The sequence below is a fragment of the Microcebus murinus genome, chromosome 5 (genome assembly GCF_040939455.1).
Source record: "Microcebus murinus isolate Inina chromosome 5, M.murinus_Inina_mat1.0, whole genome shotgun sequence".
Classification (NCBI taxonomy): Eukaryota; Metazoa; Chordata; class Mammalia; order Primates; family Cheirogaleidae; genus Microcebus; species Microcebus murinus.
Window position 1 is genome coordinate 110,689,887 of NC_134108.1, and position 13,715 is coordinate 110,703,601.

Consider the following 13,715-nt stretch of genomic DNA (forward strand, 5'->3'; position numbering starts at 1 on the left):
AAACATCACAAAGATGTCTACTCTTGAATCACTTTTCTCTTTTGGTTCCCCAAACCTCTAAAGTATTCGATCTTCAGATCTAGACAGGCAAAGTCTATAATTTGATCTAGACAGGCATCAAACATTCATCCAATGCAATTTACTGAAAATACAGTGGCAAGCACTGGATTGCGAACCTTCATAAAATACGTCTGCCCGGAGACCGATGATGTCCTGTAGCTCCAGTGCTGATTGGTTCCCTTCCTAGGGACTCCCCAATCCCACCATGCATGGAAGCGTCCACAGGTTTTTATTCTCTGAGGTGGGCACATCAGATCCGTGGGGTGTGAGCCGTGTTGACGGCCATTACTTTTCCCTTGTTCTCAGCCATGTCTTGGCAGATGGCTCTGCGCGTCCCGCGAGGCCTCTGGAGCGCGGCGCTGATGCTGATTCTGCTGCCGCGGAGCAGCCCGGTGGCCGAGGGCAGAGACTCGCCGGGTAGGTGCAGCGCGGCCGTCCGGAGCCCCGGAGCAGGCTGGGGAGCAGGCTCTGCTGGGGCTGGGGCGGGGGCGGTGACCTCTAGGGTCTCAGAACACAGCCTTTTATCATGCGTTTCCCTTCTCTGGGGAGAGGGCTGCGTTGCAGTCTCACGCCCACCTTCCAGACAGGTGAGCGCAGCCTCCATCCCTTGGGTTCAAACCTGGGATGTTAGGGTGGAGGAGGAGGAAACGAAATGTATCGGGCAGAGACAGGACAAGTGGGCGTGGGGCTCATTTCAAAGACACGAATTCCTCCGAAGACACAGATTTGTTATTTTAGGGTTGCCCGAAACCTTGTCTGGGTTAACACTACGGGGTTCTGGGGTGGGGAAACGTAGGACAGCAGTGGTCCCTGGAGTCTCAGCATTGGGGAGGGGACTCCACGTTCCCGACTCCGGGTGGAGGGTTCGTGGAGGCAGGCTCCCGGCATTTGAGGCGGGTCACCTGGCGACCACAGAGGGGGTCTTAACTTCGGGTTTCAATGATTTACGGGCAAATAATGACGAGTGGGACTCAGACTTGAGTTGACGGCGGACTAAAATCAGCAGGATACAAAGGATGTAGGGAGGTGAAACGATACCTACGGAGAAGCCACTCGTTTCAGACACAGGGTCCGCATCTTTATATAAATTCTGTGTCAGTCTTCCTGACACCGCATGAGTGTAATTATGACTTTCACACAATTACGCGTGTGGTATGGAGACTCTGTCAAGGCGGGGAGGAAGGACTCGCCGGGAGCAAGGGGACAAGGACATATGCTCGTCAGGGCGAGGCAAGCTGAAGTCCGCCAGATTCCAGGCCTGCGGCGTCCCGAGCTCCCGGGCTTGCCTGGACCCCTCTCGGAGGTCCCGGGGACGAGACTTCCTGGGGGACGCCGAGCCCTCTAGGGACACGGGCTCCGTAGAACCCGGGGGATAGGCCGGGCAGGGGTCGCAGCTGGTAGCGACTGGGGTCCCCCCCATGAACGCGGATTCGGATTCCGGAAGGCCCGGGAAGCGGGAGGCGCCGCGGGCACAGCGCCCTGTCGGGCGGAACCGATAGTCGCCGCCCGCCGCCCGCCCCCCGACGGGTTTCGGGCTTAGGCGACCTCAGCGCGGGGCGGCGGGGGCTGCGGCCGGCGGGGAGGGCGGGGTGCGGGCGGGGGGCCGGCGGGGAGGGCGGGGGCTGTGGCAGGTGGGGTGCGGGGCGGGCGGCGGGGGCTGCGGCCGGCGGGGAGGGCGGGGTGCGGGCGGGGGGCCGGCGGGGAGGGCGGGGGGGCCGGCGGGGAGGGCGGGGTGCGGGCGGGGGGCCGGCGGGGAGGGCGGGGGGGCCGGCGGGGAGGGCGGGGGCTGGGCAGGTGGGGTGCGGGCGGGCGGCGTGGAGGGCGGGGGCCGGCGTGGAGGGCGGAGGGCGGAGGGGGCCGGCTGACCCGCGGGCCATTCCCCGCAGAGGATTTCGTGTTCCAGTTTAAGGGTCTCTGCTACTTCACCAACGGGACGCAGCGGGTGCGGTTTGTGGCCAGACACATCTACAACCAGGAGGAGATCGCGCGCTTCGACAGCGACGTGGGCGAGTACCTGGCCGTGACGCCGCTGGGCCGGCCGGACGCCGAGTACTGGAACCGCCAGCAGGACATCGTGGAGCAGAAGCGGGCCGAGCTGGACACGGTGTGCAGACACAACTACGAGATTGACAACGGCCTCGCCTTGCAGCAGCGAGGTGAGCGCTGCCGCCCCGCCACCCTGGCGGAGAGCGGGCGGGGGAGAGCGGGCGGGGGAGAGCGGGCGGGGGGAGAGCGGGCGGGGGGAGAGCGGGCGGGGGGGGGGAGAGCGGGCGGGGGGGGGGAGAGCGGGCGGGGGGGGGGAGAGCGGGCGGGGGGGGGGAGAGCGGGCGGGGGGGGGGGAGAGCGGGCGGGGGGGAGCGGGCGGGGGGAGAGCGGGCGGGGGGGGGAGAGCGGGCGGGGGGGAGCGGGGGGGGGAGAGCGTGGGGGGGGAGAGCGTGCGGGGGGAGAGCGGGCGGGGGGGAGAGCGTGCGGGGGGAGAGCGGGCGGGGGGAGAGCGTGGGGGGGGAGAGCGTGCGGGGGGAGAGCGTGCGGGGGGGAGAGCGTGCGGGGGGAGAGCGGGGGGGGGAGAGCGGGCGGGGGGAGAGCGGGCGGGGGGGGGAGAGCGTGCGGGGGGAGAGCGGGCGGGGGGAGAGCGGGCGGGGGGAGAGCGGGCGGGGGGAGAGCGGGGGGGGGGAGAGCGGGCGGGGGGGGGAGAGCGTGCGGGGGGAGAGCGGGCGGGGGGAGAGCGGGCGGGGGGAGAGCGGGCGGGGGGAGAGCGGGCGGGGGGGGGGAGAGCGGGGGGGGGAGAGCGGGCGGGGGAGAGCGTGCGGGGGGAGAGCGGGCGGGGGGAGAGCGGGCGGGGGGGGGGGGAGAGCGGGCGGGGGAGAGCGGGCGGGGGGAGAGCGGGCGGGGGAGAGCGGGCGCCGGAGGTTATCCTCGCGCGAGCGCTAGAAGGAAACTAGCGGGAAACAGGATATGAAGGAACACACATCATCAAATAAGTAAAACACGCACGAAATGTTTGCAATAGTTTCACGCCAGGGGCTCAGGGAGGCGCGGCAAAATGGCTCTGTAGGTAAAGGTAAGATGTGTGGAGCGCGTAGGGAGAAGCGTGTGGTGTGCGGCCCCGGCGGCGATCTGGGAAGGTGCGGCGACTGAGGCCCGCGCAGACGGCCATTTCTCCCCTTCCGCGCCTTCCCTTCGGGGCGCGCACGCCTGTGACATGACGTCATCACGTCACCACGTGCCGGTTCCGGTTGCTAGGTACGGCTAGTCGAGCGAGGGCGAGGCGGCCGCTAACCTTTGCATCCCTCGTACTCGGGTTTGAGGAACGAGCGAACGAAGGGATGAAACGAGCACAGACGGCACAGGCGATGAGGGGATGGAAGTTCACGAGTTTAAGGACATAGATCTTGTGGGGCGTTCACACAGAGGGCACGCGAGTCGAGTTAGGCCAGCGCCGGTAGGGCGCTGTGTGGACCCAGGAAGGGCCCGTCTCCCGAGGGCTGTGGGGCTGTGAGCGGGTCTCCAGAAGCGGCTCTGCAGGAGCGTGTGAGGGCTCTTTGCTGACTAGACAGAGATGTCCGCACGTCCTTCTCTTCAGTCCCGTCTCCCTTCTCCCGCCCGGCTCACGGAATGGCCCCGGCCAGCAGGGGGCGGTCGAGCCGCTGTGTTTTCTCTTGTGAGCGCTGGGACTACGAAAACCGAAAACCGTCCCTGTCCTGGGATGAGCCAGCGGAGCCGGCCCTGAGGGTGACCTTCAATTTCTGTCAGTGAGGAAGGAACAGGAGTCCAAATTTATGATTGTTTTATGAATACTAACCTATAAAATGTGGTGATTTATAATTTTAAGGTGATTCAATTTTTTAAGCATAGTGACTTCCCTAGAATGATCAGACTCTGACGAGTAAACTGCTGACGTGTCATTGAGCTAGCAGGTGGCGAGCTCGGGCTCTAATCTGAGACGCGGGCTCCAGTTGTCTCCCCACTCTGGTAGCACAGAGGGACTTCCCCACGGAGACGTGCCCTTGGCCTCACGTCTCGTCGTGTCGCTTTCCGTCTGTTACTCCCCCTCAGTGGAGCCCACAGTGACCGTCTCGCCGTCCAGGACGGAGGCCCTAAACCACCACAACATGCTGGTCTGCTCGGTGACGGATTTCTACCCAGGTCAGGTCAGGGTCCGGTGGTTGCGGAATGACCAGGAGGAGACAGCCGGCGTGGTGTCCACCCCGCTTATTAGGAACGGGGACTGGACCTTCCAGATCCTGGTGATGCTGGAAATGACCCCCCAGCGTGGAGACGTCTACACCTGCCACGTGGAGCACCCCAGCCGCCAGAGCCCCATCACCGTGGAGTGGCGTAAGGGGAAATTCGTTTTCTTTTGCTGTGGGCTTCGCAAAACAAAGGGCAGAGCTCCTCTGGCCTGTGCCACCCCATGGTACAGGATCCCTGATGTCACTGCGGAGCTGGGAATCCCCGGAGACATCTCTTGAGACTCTGAAAAGCAAAAGAGAGCACGTCTTGCTCCCTGGCGAGGGCATCGGAGGAATTCTCATGTAATTGTCTTTCAGATACCAGTGAGATCACTGTACACACTGTGGCCCTGGAACCCAGCCTGATACTCTGAGGGACTGTTATGGCTGGTGACAGGGTTCTCAGGGCCTAAGGTTATGGCTGTGTTCATGAGGGGCAGGGACCCCCCTTTCCTCTCCCTCACACACCCAGGGTCCAAGGCTGGACCTTCCCTTCCCTTCCCTAGGGGTGGTCAGAATGCAGAACAAGGCTCCCCTGACACCTCCCCCTCCCCCTCCTGCACCTCAGACTGGACTTCAGGTCCTCACAGGGACACTGTGGGGTGTGGGGACAAACGCTGACACTCGGGCTCTGCTCCCCAGGGGCTCAGTCTGAATCTGCCCAGGGCAAGATGCTGAGTGGCGTCGGGGGCCTTGTGCTGGGGCTGATCTTCCTCGGGCTGGGCCTTGTCATCCGTCACAGGAGTCAGAAAGGTAAGGAGCACTGGGGGGCCTGGGGGACATGGGCTGGGCCCGAGACCCTTAGTTGAGAGAGGCTGTGCCTCTAGGGGCAGCACTTTCCTCCTGAGCCTGGAAGGAAGGAGACAGGGGGAGGGGGAGAGGGGGGGAGGGGGGGCGTGGGGGGGCAACCGAGGGGTGCCTGGGGATCTGGCTGTGCTGGTTGAAAGGGGCCATGTAGAGGTGGCGGGGAAGTTTATTCTAGGGCTTCCTTATTGCTCATGATTGTCTCCCTGGCTCCTTTCCAAAACCTTCCTCCATTAAGAGGGTCAGAGGCTCGGCTCCCCTTCCTTCTAGTGACAGTTTCATTTGTTTTGCTGGATTTTAGATTAGGGCAGTTAAGGTACAGGGTGGGGAGAGAATATAACTCTCCGATTAAGTTGCATGTGTCATTTCTCTGTCAGGTGAGTGAGAGTGTGGCTATTTGTGTAATGAGACTTTCTCTGTGTAACTTCCTTTTGTAGGACCTCGTGGGCCTCCACCAGCAGGTAATATTTCTGTTCTGATTCCGTGGGGACTGGGGGACAGGTGTAAGAATGAAGGGCATGAGGTGAGTTACCTAGGCACTTTGTTCATAGTCTGTTCCCTTCTATGGGGATCAAGAATTAAGGGGAAAATTGCTGAGTTTCTGTAAAAAGCTCCAGATGTTATTTCCCAGAATCAAGTCACAACTTTGTGGCATCTTTCTGTGAAACTTGGAGTCAAAGCCATGCCTTAGGTGATAGGCCCCAGGCTTTGTCTACTTTGTGCCACATGTTGGTGTCTGCTGCGTGTAGGTATTTACCAGTGACTGGGAGAGGCTGCCAATGATAGAAAGAGGGCAGTTATCGTCTGGTTTATTGAAAAGGTTGAGCCCTTCATATTCCCCACAAGGGCAACACTGTTCCCCAACCTCTGCACAGCTGTGTCAGCTGAAGTCCGTGTCCTCGTTAGCTGATTTCACCTTAACACAGAGATATTGGGGGAGATGACGATATGCCCTAGACCTCAGCTTTCTTTAGTGCTGCAGGGGCCCAAGGGGAGGGAGGAGAGTGTGTCCCTCAGGGTCACCTGTGCCGATCATGCCTCTCTGTCCTGCAGGGCTCCTGCACTGACTCCTGAGGACTGCTTGACTGGGATTGATCTTCATCCTTCTGCAGTGCCCGCCTGTCTGCCCAGAATTCCCAGCCACCTGTGTCAGCCTGTCCCCCTCTGAGCTCAGAGTCCTACAGTGGCTGTCACACAGTCACCAGGTCACCTCCTGTGACCCCTGCCCCAAGGATCTGGCTGTGAACCTGCTTCCTGCACTGCCCAGAGCCTCTGCCTGTGCTGCCAGCTGCGTCTTCTCAGGCCCCGAGCGGCTGCTCTGTTTCCATTCTGCACCCGAAAGACTGCCCAAGAAAGCACACCAAATCCATTTGCTTGACTTTAGAGCTTTTAAAAAATAATTAAAAATGATCATGAGTTATTTGTACCCTAAGCTTTCTTAACTGGGTGGAGGGAGGAAACCACTGCAGAAGGAAGGAACATATTTTGAGGTGACCCAGCGAATGTGTGGCCATAGGAGGGGTTGCTCCTTGAAAGGAGACTAGAAGCATCCTGGGTGCCTTGTGAGGGCAGGCAGAGGAGACAGAAAATCAGTTCTCTTGTCACATTCTTCACGGTTCTTAATATTGATGTTCAGTGCAATGGCCCTAAGATGTCCCAGTCTCCCTTCCAGTTTGCTGAGTATTGTGTCAGTAAACATGGTGGAATTGTGTGGGGACACACATAGTGACCACTGGTGTCACAGACAGCCAAACTGATGTTTCAGAGATATCCTGACAAGTTACATTGATCAAGGCCAGTTTTTATTTTTGAGAAAGTAGAAAGTAGAATCAGAAATTAAATTTCTATTCTTGGTTCCAAATGATAGAAACCCAACTCAAACTTATATTTTTTTCATGTAACAAGGAAGTCTGGGGTTGTTGACTTCAGAAGTGACTAAATGGAGATATTCAATGAGATCTTTGTCTTTCTCTTGTCTGAGTCCATTTTGTGTTGCTATAGAGGAATATGTGAGACTGGGCCATTTATAAAGAAAACGGTTCATTTGGCTCATAGTTCTTTGGGCTATGTAAGACACATGGCACCAGCATGTGCATCTGGCGAGGCCTCAAGCAGCTTCCACTCGTGGTGGAGAGAGAAGGGGAGCAGAGATCACATGACGAGAGCTGAAGCAAGAGAGAGAGGGGGGAGGTTCCAGGCTGTCTTTAACAACCAGCTCTCTTGGAGACTAGTAGAGCAAAGAACTCACTCATCCCTGAGGGAGGGTGTTAATCTAATCATGAGCGCTCCTCCCCCATGACCTAACACCTTCCATTAGGCCCCACCTCCAACATTGGGGATAGATTTCAGTATGAGATTTGGTGGGGACAAGCATCCAAACCATGGAAGGGCACTGTCATTCACCACAGGAGTCAAGAGGAAGTGACACCTTAGGGAAATGGGGAGAGCTTGTGCTGCATTGTTCAGGAGCCTTTGGTCTTTATGTGTAGCTCTGGGCTTTTAACCCTGGGAAGAAAAAGGGAGGGCGGGGATTGAGCCAGACTCATAGTTTAGGTGATATTGAAATCTGATTTTTCTAGTTGAAACTTAATAGTTAGGGTGGGTGTGGAGTATGTTTTAGGACATTCTTATAGTTCAACATTGTCACCCTGGCCCCATGCTGGAAGATTCCTTTTTAATGAGAGGACCAGAGCCTTCTTGCCTTCCTTCCAGTGACAGTTTCATAGAAACTATTATTTTTGCACCTAGATTGCATTGGGTGAATTATCAATCTTCAATTGATAATTTAATTAAAATAATAAATGCATCCTTTATAAACAAGTTTGCTAACAAAAAGGACTGACTCTTAATAGGTTATATACCTTGGAGGAAAGTGTATGGGTGTACTAGAGACAACTTACCAGTCGTGAGCACTTGTCCTTACCTTAAATATTAATATCAGTATATCTTTCAAAGACAGTGGTGCTCACCACTATTCCAAAGCTCCAGTACACCTCCCAGATGCCTCTGCTGTTAAGTTGGGATCATGTGACTAGTACCAGCCAGTGAAGCTTACAGATGAGCATAGGATCTATTTTATCATCCTCCACTACCAAAAATCTGGAAGCCATTGTTGAGGTGAGAGTGTATAAGATGGTGAAAACTCCATAACCTGAATCCCTTGAATGGCTGTGGAACTGAGTCCATTTTATTGATTTAAGCCACTGGGATTTAATTTTTTCTGAGGATTATCTTACTGCAATATAACCTTGCCCTTCCTAACTACTGTGAGATATTTAACTGAAAGGAGAGGGTTCAGAAGTTAATAGGGTGAACCCATTGAGTTAATGAAAGCTAAGAGACTGTATTTTCATGAACATTTATTTGTTTTCTTCCACCATAATATATATTGTGTATTTCCAATGACTAGAAGAGTGCTTTTGTGGTAGATACTTTCCTGTTGCATCTTGATTCCTCTCTTTAGCACTGAAGGATTTCTTCCCTCAGTTGCTGGGAATGTTGCTGCCTAAGAGCCCTCCCCTGAAATGGCCTTAGGTGGCAAGACCAGCCACAGCAATTCTACCCCACTTCCCGGGGCAAACCCATCCCCAGTTACTGGTGACTGTGGGGGCTGTCAAGGCCTGGAACCTTCCCCTAATCTGAGACAATCTGAAGGGCCCTTGCAGCCTCAGACTCCGGGGCGTCAGGCTGAGGCCTTTTTTGTGGCTGCATCAGAGTACAGCTTCTAACACCTGCTTCTTTCCCTTCCCCCACAGTTATTACTCCCAAGAACACTTGTAATGCATGCCCCGGAGGCTGATCCCTGACTCAGAGTCTGCTTCCCGGGGAACCCAGCCTGGCACAGCTTGGTAAACAAGAGGTCCTCTACATACAATTTTTTGATCAAGGAATGAAGGGAAGACATTGATTTAGAATTTTATCTGAGATAGGAATGCTCTCCTCAGTACTATCACCGTTTGGGATATATCAACAGGGACACAGAAATCAAGGAATCGTCTACTTCCTTAATAGCAAGAGTTTGACTGGAGACTAGGTGAATTTCTGTCATTATATCAGAAGGTTGAACAGATGCAGGCTGTCAATTTTCAAGCCAAAAGACCTCTGACCATCTGTATAGTCTAACTACCTTTGTCTCATCCAGATCCACTGATTGAGACCCCAAACCCTGGGCTGGAACAGTAGTAAATTTTCTGGGCCATTATCTGGTGCATGGCTAGATTCTCGGTGTAGCTGAGTATATCATCTGAGTGTGCATGCCCACTCTAATCTAGGAGATCATGCCAATCAGCAGGGGTTAATGTATAATTGTAGTACCTGCCAGCAGGTGACAGAATACCCCTTCTGAAAGTATATTTAACAATGTGGAATATCTGTGTCTGTTTTGTGTTCTTTTAGGTGATAAGGGGAGAGGCTCAGGAAAACAAAATGTATTATACTTACAGGTTTTAGAGAGACGGAGTCACTGCACACCAAGAGGGGGTCACGTGGGGGGAGCACCAGGGAGCAGGATCAGCCAAGCATGTGTGGAGCTGGAAACCTGTGTAGCCTTATTGGAGGTCAGAGTGGAATACACAAGAACAGGTGTGAGAGGAGTTGACTGGTGCTTTGAATGCCATTAGGTCATGTTCAGGGGAGGACAGGAAGAAGAACTTGCGGCAAGGGCCAACTTTATCACACTGGCGGACCTGTTCTCCTGGGTGGAGTGCTCACAGCCTGTGTGTGGAAATGTTGAGGCAGCAGGAAAAAAAAAAAAAGAAAAAAAAGAAGTTTTAAAAATTTACAGTACAGTGTCTTACATAAAAAGTCTAGAGCAAGCCCAGAAGGACACTGGTCTTTAGAGCCGACTGATTTGCTTAGGTCTTAGGTATAAGAGAAGGGGAAGGTTTTAAACAAAGGAAATGTATAGATTATACAGGAAGTGGCACTTATTTGTGGCTGAGCTTAATGTTTCATTTGCTTTGGCTTGCTCCAGTAAATACCTACGGGTCCTGCAGCCAAGGGAGCCTGGACACTAATAGTTAAAATACTATGTTCAATTGATTTTGCTTTTGCAACAATAAGGAAATGACCAGTAACTTTTGGAGTCAGGACAAATAGGAAAGTGTGGTCGGTGGTGTGGAAATAGACACGTTGCTCAGTGGGAGCACAATTATTAGCCGTACTGAGACCAGAGAGTCACCTCTTGCAGTGTACAATATCCTCAGCAACATTCCGGATTCCAGTATTGTTCATTTTGGGCTGCGTTTTTTCCTTCTTTGAGATATGAAGATAACATGAGGCCTGACCAGTTACATCCGGCGATCAAGGCTTTCCTGTGCGGCTCCATCAGTGGGACCTGCTCTACCTCCTCTTCCAAACTCCGGATCTCCTTGAAACACGCCTGCAGACTCTCCAGCCCTCAGACCACGGGTCTAGACGAGTCGGGATGTTGGCTATACTCTTGAAGATGGCTCGCACAGAGAGTCTTCCGGGCCTTTGGAAAGGGATGTCTCCTTCCATTGTGCGATGTGTCCCTGGTGTTGGAATCTACTTTGGCACTCTCTACTCTTTGAAGCCGTATTTCTTGTGAGGCCATCCCCCGACTACCCTGGAGTCAGGCATACTGGGTGTGGGCTCTCGCTCTGTTGCAGGAGTCTGCATGTCGCCTATCACTGTGATCAAGACACATTATGAGAGGGAAGTATGGCTATGACAGTGTCTCCACCGCCCTGAGGAGCATCTATCGCAGCGAAGGGCACAGGGGCCTCTTCAGTGGCTTGACAGCAGCTCTCCTTCATGATGTGCCTTTTTCAGGAATCTACCTGATGTTTTACAACCAGACCAAAAACATAGTGCTCCACAGCCAGTTGGATGCAACCTTATTCCTGTTGTAAATTTCAGCTGTGGTATTCTGGCTTCACTGGTTCGGAACTCAACCTGCAGATGTTATCAAAACTCATGTGCAGCTCTCCCCAGTGAAGTTTCAGTGGACTGTCCAAGCTGTGGCACTCATTTTCAAAGACTATGGACTTCGTGGCTCCTTCCAAGGCAGTGTCCCTCAGGCCCTCTGTGGAACTCTGATGATGGCAGCAATGGCATGAATGGTGTATGAAGAGATGATGGCCAAGATGGGCCTGAAGGTTCTGACCAAGAGAGCACTGGGAAAGGGTGGAATCTATTGCCCTCTTGTTTTCTGCCAAAGGCTGCTGCTCCTCACTATCCTGGAGTAAGAGGTAGTCCTGTCTGGAAACCAGACAGAAACAGCATTGCCTTTGCCTTTGGTAACCCCATTCAGGTAGAGAATAGATGAACCTGATTCAAGCCTTCAGAATCTCCCAGAAGAGGAATCATCAATACACATAGCACACTGGGGAGTTAGGAGAAAGCTTTGCATACCCTCAAGGCTACTTGCAACGGCGTTTCTGGGGAGAGCTCTGTCAGGTAGCTCTGATTCAGCCTCCCTACTGTACAGTACACTATGGTGCCTCCTTGGGGATGTTCTTGGGCAAGGAATCACAAAGCCTGAGAAGCGACAGCTGGGGAAGACTGGATCTGAGGGGAGGAGTCATTGTCACCATGCTGAAGACTCTGAGGTGGTGTTAGGATGAGGAAGAAAAGATATCCTTATTTAATGGGTTCCTAGTCAACTTCTCAGAGGCTCTGGAGAATGGGGACAGTGGCTTCCTAGCTTCTAAATGTCCAAATAAAATTTTTTGGTTTTGGTCCGTGTACTGTTTAACTTTTAAGTTGTTCTGACATTTTTTTTCCAACTGAAGTTCAAGTAAAGTGAAGTACTTTATTGTTGAAAGTTGTTGGGAAAACCTAAATAGTGTTATTGCTCTATTTCAAAATAACAAAATAGTTCTAGGGTGGCTGGCTCTAGACCTATATAGGTCCCTAAAACCTATTTTTTTTTAAAACAGCCTTATTTTACATATTATAACAATTCACCTATTTCAAGTATACAGTGATTTTTAGTAACTTTATTGAATGGTGCAGCCATCACCATAAATCAGTTTGAGAATATTTTCATCCCCCAGTAAGATCTCTCACATAATTAATCCTCACTCCCAGACCAGCTCGCCATAGATCTACTTTCTGTCTTTATAAATTTCTGTTTTCTGGATACTTCATATAAGTGGAATCATACAATATGTAGTCTCTTGTGTCTGGCTTCTTCTACTTTGCATAATGTTTTCGAGGTTCATCCATGATGTGGCATGTACAATACTTATTTTTTATGGTGGAATAGTATTCTATTGTGTGTATATTACTATATTTATTTATCTATTCATCAGTTGATGAATATTATGGTTGTTTCTACTTTGAGACTGTTATGTATAATGCTGTTATAAGTATTCATGTACAAGTGTTTGTGTGGACAGATGTTTATATTTCTCTTGGGTATATACTGGGAGTGAAATTGCTGGATCATGTGGTAGCTCTGTGGTTAACACTTTGAGGAACTGCCAGACTTTTCCAAGGTGGCTGCACCATTTTATCTTCCCAGCCACAGGATATGAGAGTTCCAGTTTCTCCACATCCTTCCCTACACTTGTCATTGTTTTATCTTTTTATAGCCATTCTAGTTGGGTACTCATATTTTTTCTTTCAAATTTAGGAAAGAGCCATAACTTTATCCAAGCAGCAGAAGGTGGGGGGTGTTTGGTTAAGAACATGGGCTTTAATCCAAGCATCCAGGTAAAAGCCTGCTCTCCACTTACTTAGACATACTGAAATTGTACCTATGAAATGGAAACACTAATATTTCCTACCTCCGAGGGTGGTGGTGAGGGCTAAATAAATGTTTCTGGAACATAAAAAAAAAGTCTATAAGGTGGGCTCCTGCATAGAACATTAGACCTCTGGATCTACTCTGAATTCTCTCAATCTAGTGTCCCTCATGTTCACAAGATGGCTGCAGCAACTCCAGGTGTCACATCCTTACCTAATATAGTCTAGAAACATGGAATTTGCTTATAAGAGAAAAAAGCTTCTCCAAATTATGCCAGAAAAATTCCTCATTCCCTCATTTGCTAGAATAACATGGCTTGCCTATTCTAAAACCCCTCACTATTAAGAAAAAATCATTAATAATGATTATGTTTTAGACTAAATAAGATTTACACTGTGGGAATCAGGATAAAACCAGCCTCTCCTGGCCATATGGAAGACATGGGTACCTGAACAAATTTCAGGTTCTCACTGCAAGGATGAGTGGAAATGATTGTTTTAAAAGTGTTCAAAAACGACTTCCTCAGTGGGAATGGTGCATAGTTCCAGTGTATAATGAGCTCAGCTACATCTGGAAAGTGGTCTTCCATTTGTCCCCTCTGCAACTGTTTACATTGTTGTAGGCATGCTTGGAAGTTCGAATCAATTTATAGCTCAACTACCCAGAGCTGTCCAAAAGTTTAGAAATGAGAAGAACCTTAGTTTTGTGGTCATTGATTTTCTTTAAAAGAAATTCAACATAATTAATGCATGACTATTTTCTCCCACTTTTTTCTAAATTACAAATAAGACTGTTTTTTTTTCTTTTTGTCTGTCATCAATGTAGTGCTCTCCTCTCTCCTACATCAATAATTTACTTTATTTTTTCAGTTTGGTTTGGATTCTTAAAACTTTTGAATGTATTTT

At 51.8% G+C, this 13,715-nt stretch overlaps 1 protein-coding gene and 1 pseudogene across 1 annotated transcript; both read left to right on the top strand.

Annotated features, from left to right (window-relative positions):
* The first annotated feature begins 261 nt into the window (after positions 1–261).
* Positions 262–6,516, top strand: LOC105886026 (HLA class II histocompatibility antigen, DQ beta 1 chain). The gene is made up of 6 exons (XM_020286954.2): positions 262–477; positions 1,947–2,216; positions 4,117–4,398; positions 4,935–5,045; positions 5,534–5,557; positions 6,150–6,516. The coding sequence occupies exons 1-6, from the start codon at positions 369–371 to the stop codon at positions 6,161–6,163; spliced, it is 810 nt and encodes a 269-aa protein (XP_020142543.2). The 5' UTR covers positions 262–368; the 3' UTR covers positions 6,164–6,516.
* A 2,937-nt stretch (positions 6,517–9,453) lies between these two features.
* On the top strand, positions 9,454–12,498 carry LOC142870993 (mitochondrial glycine transporter pseudogene; annotated as a pseudogene).
* Positions 12,499–13,715: the final 1,217 nt, after the last annotated feature.

Excerpts from the sequence above, each read along its gene's own strand:
- LOC105886026 (XM_020286954.2), top strand. The coding sequence starts at position 369 with ATGTCTTGGCAGATGGCTCTGCGCGTCCCGCGAGGCCTCTGGAGCGCG. Across the intron at positions 4,399-4,934 it reads CCCCATCACCGTGGAGTGGC|GGGCTCAGTCTGAATCTGCC; the intron begins GTAAGGGGAAAT and ends TCTGCTCCCCAG. Across the intron at positions 5,046-5,533 it reads CCGTCACAGGAGTCAGAAAG|GACCTCGTGGGCCTCCACCA; the intron begins GTAAGGAGCACT and ends TTCCTTTTGTAG.